A 15515-nucleotide genomic window follows, 5' to 3' on the forward strand; every position below is an offset into this window, starting at 1 on the left:
TTAAACGGGTCCCCACTGGAAATGGGATACGCGCATACGGCATTCACACAACACATACTTTTGCATCTGCTCTGATGCACACACATGCCCACACTTAAAATTCTTGTATGCAGACACAGACAAGCTCTCACCCTTGAGAACTCTCAGTGTGTGTCGAAAAATTTTGTTGTGGGGGAGGGAAGTAGCATGCATAGCAGAGTGATTAAGATAGGAGACTAAAATGCCACTGAGACATCGAGCGACACGAGTACTCACAAACACACGAGCAAACTTGAGGAAGGAGGCAAGACCAGATCTGCTCATTCTGTCACACCACTGCATCGCTGGCCGTGGTGCCTAATTATCCAATAAAAGTGCCTCAGTTGGGTGGGGGGGGGCCTAGCTCCAAAAATAAAAAACGGTCTGCCTAAAAAGTAGGAGATTCACCCAATGTACAATATCCTCTGTCTCCCCAGGGAGGGGAGCTGTGTGACAGACCCAACAACTCTACTCTGTTCTCTGTTTCCAGCACATATCACAAGAGACAGTGAGTCAGACCTAGATTCATATAAACAGTGGTGGGGAAAATCTGCAGGTGCTGCAGGAAGAACAGCCACAGGGATGAGGGGGAGAACGGAACAGAGACAGAGAAGCAGACAGAGGAAAGGGAGAAAGATGGCGAGAGACTGAAGGGAACAAAACGAGATGAGAAAGAGGAGCGAGAGTGAGAGTAAAGTGTGGAGGGAAAGGAGGGGCGACGTTGAGTGAGTACCATGCGAGGTCTGCTGTCAGAAAGATGTGTACGTGCACTTGGAAGAGTTGCAAGTCGCATCCAGAGACCTGTTAGGAGAGATGAGTGTCAAAGCCCAACCCTGCCACTGCATTAGACACTTAATTAACCCCCTTATACGTGAAGCCAAGCCTTGAATCTGTGGACATCGTGTGTCTGTGTGTATTTCCACCGTGCATGTTTATGAGCTGATCGATCGGTTTTCAAGTATATGTAAGTAGCTCCAGTGCACGATATTTCTGATGCTCCAGCACCTTCATGTTCTCCGTCGACAGATGAAAAATGAATGTATCTTTAAAAGGAGACTGAATCCCTCTTATCCATACACGCCATCTTGTTCACTTGAAGCGCAGTGAAAATATGTTTCCTCCTTGATTTTTTTTTTCTTTTTTTAAATTCACCCCTCAGCACCATCCCTTGATCCCTCGTTCAATTTCATCCACTTGGAAACTCTCTCATTTACCCTTCCAACCTGTTTTCATCATCCACCTTACAATCTCTCCGTTTCTACATTCCTCCCTTCCGTCCTGACCCCTCACCTTCAGTTTCTCCCCCATTCTCATCTCCTCCTTTACTGCCTCTCACCATTTTACCAGCCTCTTCAGTCATCCATCTCTCTCTCTGCGTTTCTCTCGCTTTCCCCCGTTCAACCCTCTCTGCCCTTGGCTGCCAGCAGTAAGTGGATGCTGGTAATTATCAATCTGCAGTTCACAAAACACACGAGAAATAAATGCACACATTCTCAAGCACCATGACATGTGCTGACACATACACAAAAGCACTTCTGCACACAACAGAACCGGATATACAAACATACACACACAGTCCTTCACGGCTTCAGAGCCAAAAAGTTACGCAGCAAGGCCCTGAGAGAAAAGAGGCAGCTATCACACGACTGCACAAACAGGAACACAGTTCCCAATCCTTTATGTAGGAGCATGTTTGCAGTACACAAATCAATGTACACAAACTAACATAGCCTGACAAACACAACAACAAGCAAACACAAACAAAATGAGCACGCACACACATAAACACATTTACAGTGTGAACGATTAATAAACAAAAAAACACACAGCCCTTGTATGCACGCACAGACACAGGAGAGCGGCAGGCGTCATCTTCAAAGGCAGGTTTGAAAGAACACACCGCCATTCTGCCCTGGCCTCTCCCTCCTACACCCGCCCACCTGCGACTCCCAATATATGTTCAAAGGCCATCCATTAACCTTTCACACACACAGTCCTCTCTGTGATCTACTGTGCTCAGCCAAGAGCTTTGAAAAGCACAGCAACCCATAGCACCAGGGAATGAACGAAGGAGGTAGCAAACAAGGGAAAGGCAGATACAGGAAAAAGAAGAGAAGGAAGGGAATGACGACGACACGAGACACCATTAACAGATTGCAGGCACTGGGTGAGGACAGGAAAACAGAGCAGCGGTGAGGTACTCTGGGAGAGAGGAGGAAAGTGGGGTGGAAGGAAATAGAAGAAAAAACAAAAATAATTGGAATTGGAGGTAATGGAGGGGCCAGAAGGAGGGGATGAATAAAAAGAAAGAGAAGGCTGCTGGAAAGTGAGTGGGTTTGTGGGGATAGAAATCCCAACGCACAGCGAGACAGTAATAGCTGACTGGCCAGAGGAGAGAAAGCAAGAAAATTGAATAAAAATCAGAGGCAAGTGTTGGGAGTGAAAGAAGTGAGCAGCACAGATTGCTGCTAAAAAGATGGGGTGGCAATGAAAGCTTGAAAACACAAACATGAGGCAAAGAAAGCTGGGGAGGAGAGGTGGGACTTTACAGCAGTTCCTTATTGCAAAACCCAGATGATACGCAGCAATATTCACAAGCTGCTTGATTAGCAATTAGTGTCAGAGAAGCTTGTGGATTTCATCGTCTTGGCAAAGCAAAACATAGTAAAACATATTCAATGGTCATTTTCAGACAAACTTAGACCATTCATTTGCCTCTGTAAACACACACACAACCACCCTGTTGTGCTGGCCTTGGTTGTATAAAGCACAGAGCAATAAGAAACTTTAAAACAGGGGGGGGGGGGAATCCCTCCCGATGTACAGTACAGGCCAGTCCAGCATCTGTCAATCATTACTCTGCCCCTGACTCTCCAGCTAATACTTGTACAAAGAACACTGAGGCTTTAGGGAGGAACACACCGTTATAGTGTTGTATCTGGTGACAGCAGTCAACAAATAGACATCAGCAAACATGAAAATGTGCAAATTTTCTGCAGTGACTGATTTTGACACTTAAGGCACTTCAAGAGATTAATGAGGGAGAAGAATTTCGTAGGAGATGTAGGAGGTAACAGCAATGAAAAGAAAGAGTACAGTATGCAATTTGTTTTTTCTGGTATCGCCTGTTCCTCATCAGCTAAGGCCATGCACAAAGCCAGTGTACTGCCATTGCTACGCTCCGTTTTTCAGACCTGTTTGACGGATGCAAAAATGTAGAGCTAAGAGTTGACAAAACACATATCAGAGAAATACAATATGCTACTCAGCAAATTATACAACAAGAAGAAGCCAAGTGCACATAGCAAGGTTAGCAGCACTGCTGCTTTACTGCCTCCATTGGAAATAGTATTGCTACAAGGCTGCAAAGAGAATCAATTCTTATGAATTAGTAAGTAGGTCGCAAGTTTGAAATGATCATTTTAATATTACAGTATTGAGGGACTACTCTACTCTCTGTCTCTGTGAAGATATTCAATATTGAATCTAGTTTTAGGTCGAGTACTTCTTAGATCTTCACTCTGAATTTTAAATCTAGAGTTGAGCATTTGGACCCAAAATAGCTGTCAGTAGTTCAGGCCCAAAAGAGCATCTGGCTTGTAAAGCCATAGTGAATTCTTCATGTGGCCTTCCATGAAAAATAACTGGCCATCCCTGCATTATAGAAAGAAAAATACAGCATTGAGATCAGTCCCCATTCAGACATTCTTCCGCCATCCAATGACAGGCAAGAGACTAAAGCACTTTGTTGGGAAGATGTGTAAAAACTGCTAGTCTCCCATCCTTAAATAATAGCTGGGGGAAAAGGCACAGAAGAAAAAAGCCAGAGAGAGGAAGGGAAGACAGATAAAAATGTCTGCGTGTGCACTAAAGGACCAGGGGCCTTTCCACATCACTGATCTGAGAGCAAAGGCTTAAATACAGGGGAGATGAGAACAGATTCCACCAGTCAGCTGGCACTGGCATCCTGATATGAGTGGTACACACATGCACATGCACTCTGTCTCACACACATACCCATCTGGACTTGTGAACACACTCATATAAACCCAGAAAAAGACTCTTATATATAGACATAATGATGCCCTCGTTGAAACACTATACAGCACGCACGGACTGGTACGTCACATGTAGTAGACTGAAAGGATCTACAAATAGCCTTATAACGGTCCGCCTGCCACCGCTGGTGCACATAAATACAAACACACATACACGGATGCACACACCCAATACTTTGGCTGTGCTAAATGGAAGCATCATCACGTACAGCGCAGCTGCCTGCAATTCCTGCCACATTAAGCAAGCCTAATGGGCTTTCAGAGCAACAACGCCGTGTATGGGTCGTACATTCTCGAGCGTTCTGTAGAATCAGCGGGACATTCTGTTTGTCAGGGTACGCATGTCAGTCTGTCAGGGTGCCTGCCGGGACTGCAAAGTCGATGAGCTTTGTATATACTGCTAGGAATATGACTTCATTTGCCTAGGTTTGTAAGAGTTTGCATTCATGAATGACAATATTGTTTTTGTTTTCCGCAGCCAATGCATTTCAAAGAGACGCGGAGCACAGTGATTTCAAAGGATGAATATTCACTGCGCGGTGGAGGTCTGCGGGACGAAGCAGGTAAGAAGTATGTGTGCAAAGCTCATGCTGGTCAGGAACATTTATGTTCAAGAGCTGCTTCCACGGGAGAATAACTGTGGAATCGTTAGGGGTAAATATTAGAATGTGCAGCCAGGAGTAGAGTGAGGTTAAAGCGTGGCAGATTAGTCGGGACACTGAGGAGGCACGGGGTTACACATTAGGCTGTGAAGCCATGTGTGATGATCCTGCAGGTTTCCAAATGTGCTCTGATTAGTCTGAGAGTGATTTCAGCAACTCCCATCACATCAAAACACTGCCTGTTTCCTTTACATTTCACTCCCATGTTCGACCTTTTTCTCTCTCACCTCCTCCTCTAATCATTCACCCAAAACTCAGCTGCAACAACGTGTGTTTCATGAGCATGTGTCACTATGCGCGTTTGGGAGCCTGATGCCATTAAAACCTTAATTTCATTGAGGCAAATGCTGTGCATGGGCTTTGCGGCCAAATAGTGATAATAGTCAACTGATTATTAAGGCATTATCAATACTCCCTAACTGCCAGGTACCAAGGAGAGTTGGAGGCTCATTTTCCCTACAAACACACACACACACACACAACAGTGCCAGAGGCCAAAGGTATGCAACGGAACAGGACGTGTGCTTCACAAATTCAGTGTTACAAAAGCAGCCAAATGAAGGCAGAAAAAAAGCACCTCCTCAAATTAGAGCTGCACCTGTCCAATCAGAGCATACACAGAGGGAATGCTAAAACCACACTTGACATGGGCATCCAAAAAAAAAAAAAAAAAAAACACCAAAACAAAAAACATTCATTCTAACCCTCTTCCCTCCCTCCCTCTGTTTCCTCAACTCTTGCTCTATTACTAGCCCCACCCTGATGCTCCTCCTCCTCCTCTTCATCCTAGCTGTCCATCACCCAGCGGCTGCTTGGCACAGAGCTGACTGAGAGCATACAGCAGATGGTGTGATTCTGTCTGTGTGGCAGGCCACTAGCAGGACACCCAACAGCCCCTCCTTTCCCTCCTTGGCCCTCTGACTGCCCCTGCAATTCCCTGCTCCTTGCTTGTCACACAACTTTCAACACACACTCATATACACACCCCCCAGCATTATCCCAGACTACCCAGGTCACCTGCTGCCAGGCCTACAACAGCTAGAAAAAACCCACAAACACGCACAAACAAAATGAAATATCATGTGGTACATGGTACATTCAAGGGAGGTCACACGTATGGCACCATTACATGCAACGGGTCCTCCTCATGCTCTTCTCCACGCTCCAAATAACATCAAGATGACAAGAAATTTTATTGACATTCACACATACATCACACTCTCTCTCTCCCTCTCACTCAGTCTCCTGTAGAGACAGTTGGGTTAATCAAGTGCAGCGTTTCTAGCCTGGTCAGCATGTCAATGTACTATACTTACAACCTTCATCACACAGCTAACGTGTAAATATGACATCCTTATGTGCAATAACCTGGTCAGGCAGCTCACGGGCCACAGCGAGTCCAACAGGAGCTCATAAGGAACAATATAAGCTGACTCTTTGGATCAATATAAAAATATACATGTTTGGATACTGCATATAGGAATAAATGCAGAATACATACAGTAACAAAAACACTAAACAGAGAAACAATTCTCTGCCATGTCAAGTGACAGAATTAATAATACTTCTTAATTGTAATATTTATTACGTACCTTGCGAGGATGGAGCGATGTTGCTGAAAGCTACAGTGCAGGCAAAGATGATCCAGATTGCAAGAGCCATCTTGGAGGCCGACCAGGGAAAAGGGCAAGGGGAGGGGCTAAAGCGTAGAGGCGGTAAGCAGGCACAGGTGAGTGGGGTGGCACTTCCTCAGCTTACACCCTCCCTGAGGGTGATCCTGCAGGCAGAGACAGATAGAAATAACATTCAAGTGAATATTTCATTAAATATTCTATTCACCTGTCTATGTGGCAATATTATGCTCCTGTTTTGTACAAGATGTCATATATAATGTATAACTATATAATGCTCATGGCGGGTATAGCACACTAAATGTTTTATCTTGGAGGAGGAGAGGAGGAGCTCCCCCTGTGGTGGTCAGATATAATAATCAAACAGGGAAATCTGAGGCCATTTTGTGCAGGATGGCATGGCAACAGCTGTTGCCACCACCAGCTTATCACTTCGCAGTGTTTGAACGCTTGATTGACTCAGACATGATACATATGTTTTGAGGCAGTTAACAGGGCTATATTCAACATGCGAAAATACATGTCTTCTCTGCGTGTGCACACGAGTATGTGTGTGTGTTTGCGCGTATAAAGTGAGATGGTGCAAAGTGGTGACTCAGTTGGTAGTGCTGTAGGGCTCACACATCTCATTTGCCTAATGAAATAAATCACTATGAGGAAATTGAGCTCAGATTTTTTGACAGTGGAGTCTGCCCCCCCCCCCCCCCACCCCGGGGGGCTAAAAGACAGAAAGGAGCAGAGACGGTATTGTTACGGCTAATATTCCTCCTGCTGAGCTTGCTGATGAAACTGACAGATTGGACTGTGTGTGTGTCCATGTTTTTTGGGAGGTTTTTTTGGACGGGGTGTTGAGAGGGTTTCCTTTGATCCCTCTAACCCTCTGTCTCCTCCTACCAACTAAGAAGCACATTATATTTTAGATTAATTCATTCTCCCTATCACACGCGCACACACACACACACACACACACACACACACACACACACACACACACACACACAGAGGATCAGCTACTTTTGCTTTTCAAACCTCAGTAATTCAAGACATCTTGATGTTCCCATTTCATACAGTGGTAATACTACAAGATAATACAACATTCAAAGTTAGATAAAACATTTTTACACACTATAGCAGAATATATAGCAGTGATGTTCTCAAACACTGTGGGAAAAAATGTTGAATCTAACATTAATTCAAATGAAACATTCAAGACAATAAGTGCTGAAATTTTAACTGTAATGTGAATCTTGATTCTGTACTAGAAGCAAAGAATGTATTTGTTCATTCATTCATCTTCTACCGCTTATCCGTTTCTAGGTTGTGGGGTTTGCTGGAGACAAAGGCGAGGGCCAGGTACACCCTGGACAGGTTGCCAGTCCATCACAGGGCCAACACACAGAGACAGACAGAGATGAACAAACACTCACACTCAGACCTACGAACAATTTAGAGTCATTAATTAACCTAAACACACGTCTTTGGACAGTGGGAGGAAACCCACACAAGCAAGGGGAAAACATGCAAACTCATCAAAAAAAGGCCCCAGGTCCAGGAACCGGACCTGCGACCTTCTTGTTGTAGGTCAACAGCTCTAACCACTATGCTGCCGTGCAGCCCCATCAGAAATTCAATAAAAATGAGAATACGATAAAGCGAACAGTTAATTTTATCTTCGTATGACAGCAACAAACGGGCATGGAGCACCTCCCTTCTCCAAGTGCCAAGATGGCAGGTCCTGACTCCTGAGTGACTGGGTAACTTAACCCCCTTCCATCATCCCCATTCCCTCCCCCTTCCTGACCTTCTCTGATATTTACCCCCCTCCCAAGTGGCAACGCCCGGCCTACAGCCACCGACCAGCCCGCGTGTCGCTGCGTGGATTAGTATGTCGGATGACGTCGAGCACAGGCAAGAGGGAGAGAGAAGGTGAGGGAAAGTGGTGAAGCGGGAGCGCCAAGGAATGAGGAACACGGAGTACAAAGCACATCCGCAGCAGCTGTTCTTTACAGCGGCATTTGCTTCTGTCATATGCACAACACACTGATGCACTCTAACACATTCAAAACCTCTGCATGAGTGCAGCCTGTGCCTTAATTTGAGTTTGTTTGCGACCACCCTCCATGACCAGCAGCTGAGAGGAAAGGACACACTCAGAGGGAGGGCAGGAGAAACAAAGAACGAGTAGAAAAGCAGTAAACAAATAGCAGTAGACATGTGATGCGGTACTGTAGAAGCCTTGGCTGCTTTGCGCTCTCTCACGGCCTTTACCTCTCCTCTCGCCGCCATCTCACTGCATTATTAATGTTCAAACGTGATCCCCTCCTGCGCCATGACAAGCCTTCGTTTTTTTTTTGTCTCCAACTTTTGTGGTTTTAATAAGAAAAATCTTTCTTTCTGCTTGTTTCCTTTGACGCTGCCTCTGTCTGTTTTGGTCAACAATAGCTCTCCTGTGGTCTCCCAAGATGAAGAGGGCCAGGGAAAGAGAGCAGGAAGGGGAGGGAGGGCAGGTTTGGGGATTGAGGAACGGAGAGAAAAGTGCCAGGTGGATAAATTTATTTCATCAATTGTCACAAAAAAGAAAGCCAGCATTACATAACAATCAATTTCAGAGTGGTAGGAAGGGAGCGAATGAAATGGTTACAAGCCAAAGGGAGAGAAAGAAGAAACAAAGGGATGATAGAAGAAAGTAATCAAGTCACAAAAAGAGAAGAAGCGTAATGAATTCTGAGAAGCTAATAAACCCAGAAAAAGGACCAAAGGAAGTAAGGAACAAACCAAGCTAGGGAAGGATGGCTTTCTGTATAACAAGAATAAATAAGTGAGAGCGGGAGGGGAAACTGCTGAAAATAGCCAAGTAAGAAGAGCAAAGGAATAGTAAGAAATCAGGTAATGTAGGTAATAACAAAGGAAAAAATATTTCTTCTGCCTGTGTCTTTGAACCTGCCTTTGTCTGGGTAGAGGAGGGTTAGAAGTCTTTGGAGGGTGAAAGATGGATGTCTTCACCCTCCATGCTCTCCCTGCTTGGAGGATGTTATGTGCCCGAGGCCAGAGGCTGACCTTTTTTACACTGATCACATCCACCATTATTATCATCACCGTTTCTCTTCTAAGAGCGCAGAACATCATATCCTCAAGAGAGGGGAGCCCGGAAATGGGGGAACTAGAGGTGAGGGAACTGAGCTGGGGAGTGAGCGGGACCCAAGGTAAATGCCTTTCAGTTGTATCAACACAAAGGCGGTCATGCATCCGTCTAACCAAAGTGGCTGCGAAGTCACACTTCAGTATACAACTCTGTCTCCTCTGTTTCTTCAGCTATTAATTTACATGCTGCCTTGTTCCAAAGCAAATAACCTCATTATCCACTTCTATTGGATCATTACGATAATCACCATGATCATTAAGATCTGTTTGCTTTAGCAGACATGCTCATCAAGAAAACAGTGTCATAAGTCTTTTTTTATACAGGGTGGGAGGGACCGTTAAAGGCTGTTTATATCTGCCACTTGAGCCACTGATGTTTGCCCCTTTCATTCAAATCATTTCTCTGCAGAAGAAAGACATATTTAGGAACATCGCCTGGCCAGAATCAAAAAGAAGAGAGAACAAAGAGTATGTGTAGACGGCTTTTGCAGCATAATTAGCAAAGCCGGTGCAACACTCAGAGCTGCAAAATTTATCAATCCATTTTTCCTCCCGCTGTGGGGAAACTGATATCAAGTCAGGGAAGAAAAGCATGGAGTGTAGTTGAGCGTAGTGGACGACAGACTTGTGTATGGATGTGCCTGACTAGACTATGGTCAGGGGGCTGTAGATTCACACCACTGATTGAACTAACACTGCTCCTTTAGAAGTGGATTTCTGATTAAAAATAAATAAATAAATAAATAATAAAGATTGCCAAAGATCCCACATAAAAATGCTCTGACAAGTCCAAATTTATATTTCAATACATCTGAAGATGAAGTATGTTGTATGAATAAATGAAAACCATGCAGGGTAACGGAGAGCAGAGTGGAAAAACACAACAAAAACACACACATTTATTCAGTTGGAAAATAGCTCATTGATACAAAGATTAGTCATAAATTATGACGGTCAGTTTCTTCATGCAAAGAGAAGCCTTTGCATCGTAAGGTGAAGCAGCAGCATTTATTATGCGATTAGGATTGATGTTTATGCCTCAGATCCATCAACAACAAATAGTTGTTCTGAGAATGAAGGAAATTATTTGGTCCTGGCAATGACTCCGTGTGTGTGTGTGTGTGTGTGTGTGTGTGCAAAGCTGAATGGCAATCACATATCACTTAGGAATCAGAAAGTGACGCAAACTCCTGAATTAAATATTTGTAACCAAGTAAAGAAATCCATTTGAAATAAACATCAAAGAGGCAGCTAAATTGGAATAAGCTGCAAACAGTTACATGGTTTTATTTGTGGCTGTTGGGATTTGGTATCAGTCACACTCGTGAGACAGGCACTTTATTCCACGGGAAAGTATCACCAGATTCAGTGAAGGCTAGCCATGTAGTATTAGGGTTTGATGAGACTGCAGAGAATGACAAAAACGTATGCTTCGCCTGGAGGCCCTCAGTAATTCTCCTTCTGACTCATCAGCGCTGAAGCTTTGTCACACTCGATACTCTTTTGTACTCTCTTGAGTTGGGCAAGAGGGAGTAATACATGTAAGTGTAACAATAAATGAGGATGTGATAGAATTCATTAATTACTTCTTCACCTCCATAAAACTAATCACTCGCCAAAGTGAATATAATTATCCTACTTTTCTTTTCAAAATGTAACAGACATACCATGAAATATCATTACCATCACCATCTGCGATGGAGCTTAGCAGAGTGGGAGGCTGTGTTTTTACTGTCAAACGTGCCTTCCAGGAGGCCAAGGTATGACAGTTGAATTTAATTCAATGATTATTCAAATTAGCCAGTGATGATTTGGACACTTCCACTTGCAATGTGTGTCAAAATTAGGAATTACCATAGAGTACATGCAGTCAGATCAGTCTGATTATGAGACAGTTTGCCTCAATCACGGTGCTGAAAGTGACATCAAGGGCAAAGCTTGGCACACCATTTTCTCTGTGATTCAACAGGAAACAGTCCCATTTTAGGATTTGATGTCCCAAAATTCTTAACTTAAAAAATAAATGTGGAAAAAGGGCTAACATCATTTTTCACAAATTGGGCAATCCCATGTCTGGGTACCTAACAGCTGCCAAAACAAGATCGAATCAATGCTACTGCAGAAAAAAAAAAATGATACCAGCTTGTATAAACCGCTGCCCTCCCACAATCCGTCATTGTTATCTTCCAGTTGGGCCTACTGCTAATCTCCCTAATCCTTTTTGGTGAGGCTATCACTAGCAAAGACAGCATAATAGCATTAGATATTATTCCTTCACAACAACCTGATTCTATTGCATTTGCATTGATGCTCAACAGCCCACACGAACTCGGCCATAGTGAGAACTGATAGCCTACTGTAATGTTTTAACACTGGCACATTCATTCAGGATGGATAATGTTAAGTTAGCAGTGACTACACAAGCACATTCAGGTCAGATCATCCCAACACTTCTCCATTTACTGTGGTAGGTCAGTTAAGGCCGGTGCTCTGGTGTGGTAGCATCTCGCTGGCTGCAGCAGCAGGGCTGTTTATATAATGACACCATTGTGCCGGCTGTGTGCAGATGGAACATCAGAGCTCTTGTAATGGCCTGTGTATTAGGGCCAATGTGTTTGATTACTGACTCAGGGAGAGCAGGGATAGGCTGTGTAGTCAACAGGGAATAAGGCTCCCACCAAAACAGCAACCCAGGGAAAAAAAAAGACCTATTTGAAGAAACCGAAGGAAAGAGGGAAGAGACAAAAACAGGGGGAGACTTTAATGGAAGTGTGCTTTAAGGGAATGCAAATGAGACAAGGGAATCTGCAGAGCTGCAGAACACAGTGGAGGGATATCAAACAGGGCTAGTGTGACTGTCAAAGAGTTAAAGGCAAAGGGAAGGGGGAGAAAGGGGGGGGGAGAGAGAGAGAGAGAGAGAGCCCCTCTCACTTTATTTAACAGACACTCCAGCACCTCTTTCTCCAGCTTCAGCATCCACCTTCAGCTGGAGCTCTCCACAAACCCCAACCCACACACATCCTCATCTCTAGTGTCTACGCTTTAACTATTATATATTTCCATAGTGTAAAAAAAAAAAAAGTGCATGCAACGCTGCCAGTAGGAGCCCAATATTCCTGAGTGACAGTTGTACAGGTAATCAAAGTATGCAAGTATCTGAGGAGGGTTCACTGTGTGTGATGACAGCACTGCATCTGTGAATGAGTGATAGAGATATTCTGCCCATAGCCAGCCAGTCAGTTACCACACAGCAGAGAGAACATGCCCCCTGGCCCGGTCTGCGGTGCCTCCAGTGTGGCCTGTGATTTATTCTGGCGATGGAGAGCTTGTCACTGTTCATTATTACTGATGCAACAGGAGGCAACGCCACCACCCATCAATGCTCGGCCCTGTGATGTCCGCCGCAGCTGCCAGAGGAAGTGACCTCACTGCCCGCCTGTCTTCTCACACAAATACTGGCTACAACCTCACTCTAATGGGCTCTAATATCTTACAGGGTATCGAACCTCTGACCCAGTTTGGCAGTCACCTCTCAACCCATCACCAAAAAATTCGACATTCATTCAGTATGAAAACTGGAATAATGCACCGACAAGGTTGCAAAGTCTGAAATCTGTGATTTAAAAGCGCAGAAAATCTCTTTAGCAAAAACGCCTACTGTAGAAAAGACAGAAAGAAGGGCGTTGTGTGAAATTTCTGCCACACAACCTCTGTTCGCTGTTACAAATAGCCCTGGCTTGTTTCTAAATTTTGACTTTTTATTTCGCACTTTCCCACTGTGTCCCAATGCGCACAGTCAAATTAGATACGCTCAGTATCAGTCAACCTGTGCTGTCAAGTTTGTCAGCATGAGTCGCGTGGCGAATCAATAGGAGGAAATGAATAATTCACTCTGACCATTAAGTCTCAACAACAAGAGTGATAACTGCCGGCCCCGACATTAATCTTGTGAGCCACCAACAATGGATTATGATATAACATGATAATGTTATGAAATTGTATTCTCTGGTGAATCTTGCTCCCTCCCACCGTTTGCATTGAGCTGTTCCCAGATGTCACTTGGCTGTGACTGGCAGGCTGCCACCCCGAGTGCCTGTGCACCGCCAGGCTGAGCTAGATCCATCTTCATTAAGGACAGAAGCACTGTGAGTTGGGTGTATTATTATCAGTGTCTATTAATCTGAAAGCTCCAGCAAGGCAACCCCGTCTCACTGTCGTACCACACTACTTTGTAGCCAAGCATATGGTATGTACAAACACGCGACGGCCGCGCACCGCACAGACTACACAGAATATGTGCAAAGTTGCTATCCATCTACACAGCTTCACAATCCTTTTACCCTCCCACTTATTCACAGCTCTCTCTTCCTCTCCAGTAATGAGCACGGGACCAGACTTAAACAATTTGCAGATAATGTATGCTCACTTCTAACAGGGGACGATAGTCAATAATTACGCATAAAAAAAAAAGAAGAAGAAATAATTCAGGACTCTTTAGCCCTCTTTGGGATTCACTCCCAGCAAGCTGTAGACTTTCGTGTCAGTAATATGCAGATGATCGGGACTTGAAGTCTTTGTACACATGTTCCCCTACACACACACGTGTGCGCACACACACACACACACACACACACACACGTACACAGGGAGAAGAGCCCACCGGGGCGCCACATGTGATGTTGACCTAGTTTAGATCTGTGGCACAAAGTAGAGCAGGGATTCAGAACAAAAAGAGACAGTGACATTTAAAAATAGGCTGACATTCTTTTTATCTCATTGCTGAGACCCATACAATGGCAGTATCCATCTTTTGTGTCAATGGCACCATCAACTAATTATCCCATGACATCTTCAACTTGCCACTCCAGAGATCCCCGCTTTTCACACAGGCATCAGTTTGGGTTTGCTGAAACTAGATAGAATCTAGACTCTAGATTCTACTGTGGAAGATCACAATGACCAGAAAAAGAGCCACTACTTATGTATTTATATATTCTTCTGCAGAACAGTTCAGCTGGATAACACACTTTTTATCTAATTTACAGCAGAAGTGTGCAAAGTGGTGTGACCGTGTAATTGGAAAATCGAACTGTATTGTGTTTTGCATTAAACTATCTCTTTACTTTTATGTGTTAGATTTTAAAATGCTTCATCCCTTTCACAAAATTTGGTAACCCCCCCTTCCAAAAAAAAAAAAGAAAAAAAAAAAGAAGAAGAAGCCAGCTGCTCAGTGAATGTGAAGCAGAGGTTCTTGTTGTGCTCTGGTATATTCAAAGTTTGTAACACAAACGTCTCCGCAGTTAGCTGTGTCTGTGGTATCTTTTTGACAGTATGAGTATTTGATTAATTTGCCAAGCTCCAGCTTTAGATGTCAAATAATGTCATAGCTCTGCACTCTCTAACATATACAGCTAGGACACCACAGAATTTTTTTGAGAAATCATTCCCCTCCAGAGTCTGTTGAATTCTAACACAAGCACACCTGTTTCTACCTAATGAGGTACTGATGAGGTAATTACCTGAAACAATTCTTATTTAACAAGGAAATGTATAAAAACCATTGCTGTGGTCATCACTATCCTTTTGCAATAGGACCAACTGTAAGGCAAAAATGGTGCCAGTATCACATCAAATGTAACTGGAATAAAAAAAATAAAATAAAAAAAAAACTATTGACCATGCCAAAAGAAATAAAAAGTTTTGTGTTAGGAAAAGAAGGGTTCAATTCTGGCTTTACTGACAGAGGGATACAGTGAGCGTCGGGTTGCTTCCATCCTCAAGATTTCTAAAGACAAGATGAGAAAAGAAAGATGAGAACAAGGTCAAGGCAGCAGACACTGGAAAAAACAAAGCTACAGTCTGGCAGAGGCCGAAAACGACTCTCCACTGACCAGGATGACCATTCGAATGCCACTCAGGAACCGTAGGATGACATCAAGTGACCTACAAAATGAATGGCAAATGGCAGGGGTGAAGTGCACAGCAAGAACAGTTAGAAACAGGCA

General features: G+C 43.9%; 1 protein-coding gene across 1 annotated transcript in view; it reads right to left on the reverse strand.

The window, feature by feature from the left end:
- adgrl1a (adhesion G protein-coupled receptor L1a) overlaps positions 1–6400 on the reverse strand; it is a 47212-nt gene extending 40812 nt beyond the window's left edge. The window contains exon 1 of the mRNA XM_029508641.1: positions 6331–6400. Within this exon, the coding sequence (XP_029364501.1) occupies positions 6331–6400 (70 nt within the window). The remainder of the gene's footprint in view (positions 1–6330) is intronic.
- Between the last annotated feature and the right edge of the window lie 9115 nt (positions 6401–15515).

The sequence above is a fragment of the Echeneis naucrates genome, chromosome 8 (assembly GCF_900963305.1).
Source record: "Echeneis naucrates chromosome 8, fEcheNa1.1, whole genome shotgun sequence".
Taxonomy (NCBI): domain Eukaryota; kingdom Metazoa; phylum Chordata; class Actinopteri; order Carangiformes; family Echeneidae; genus Echeneis; species Echeneis naucrates.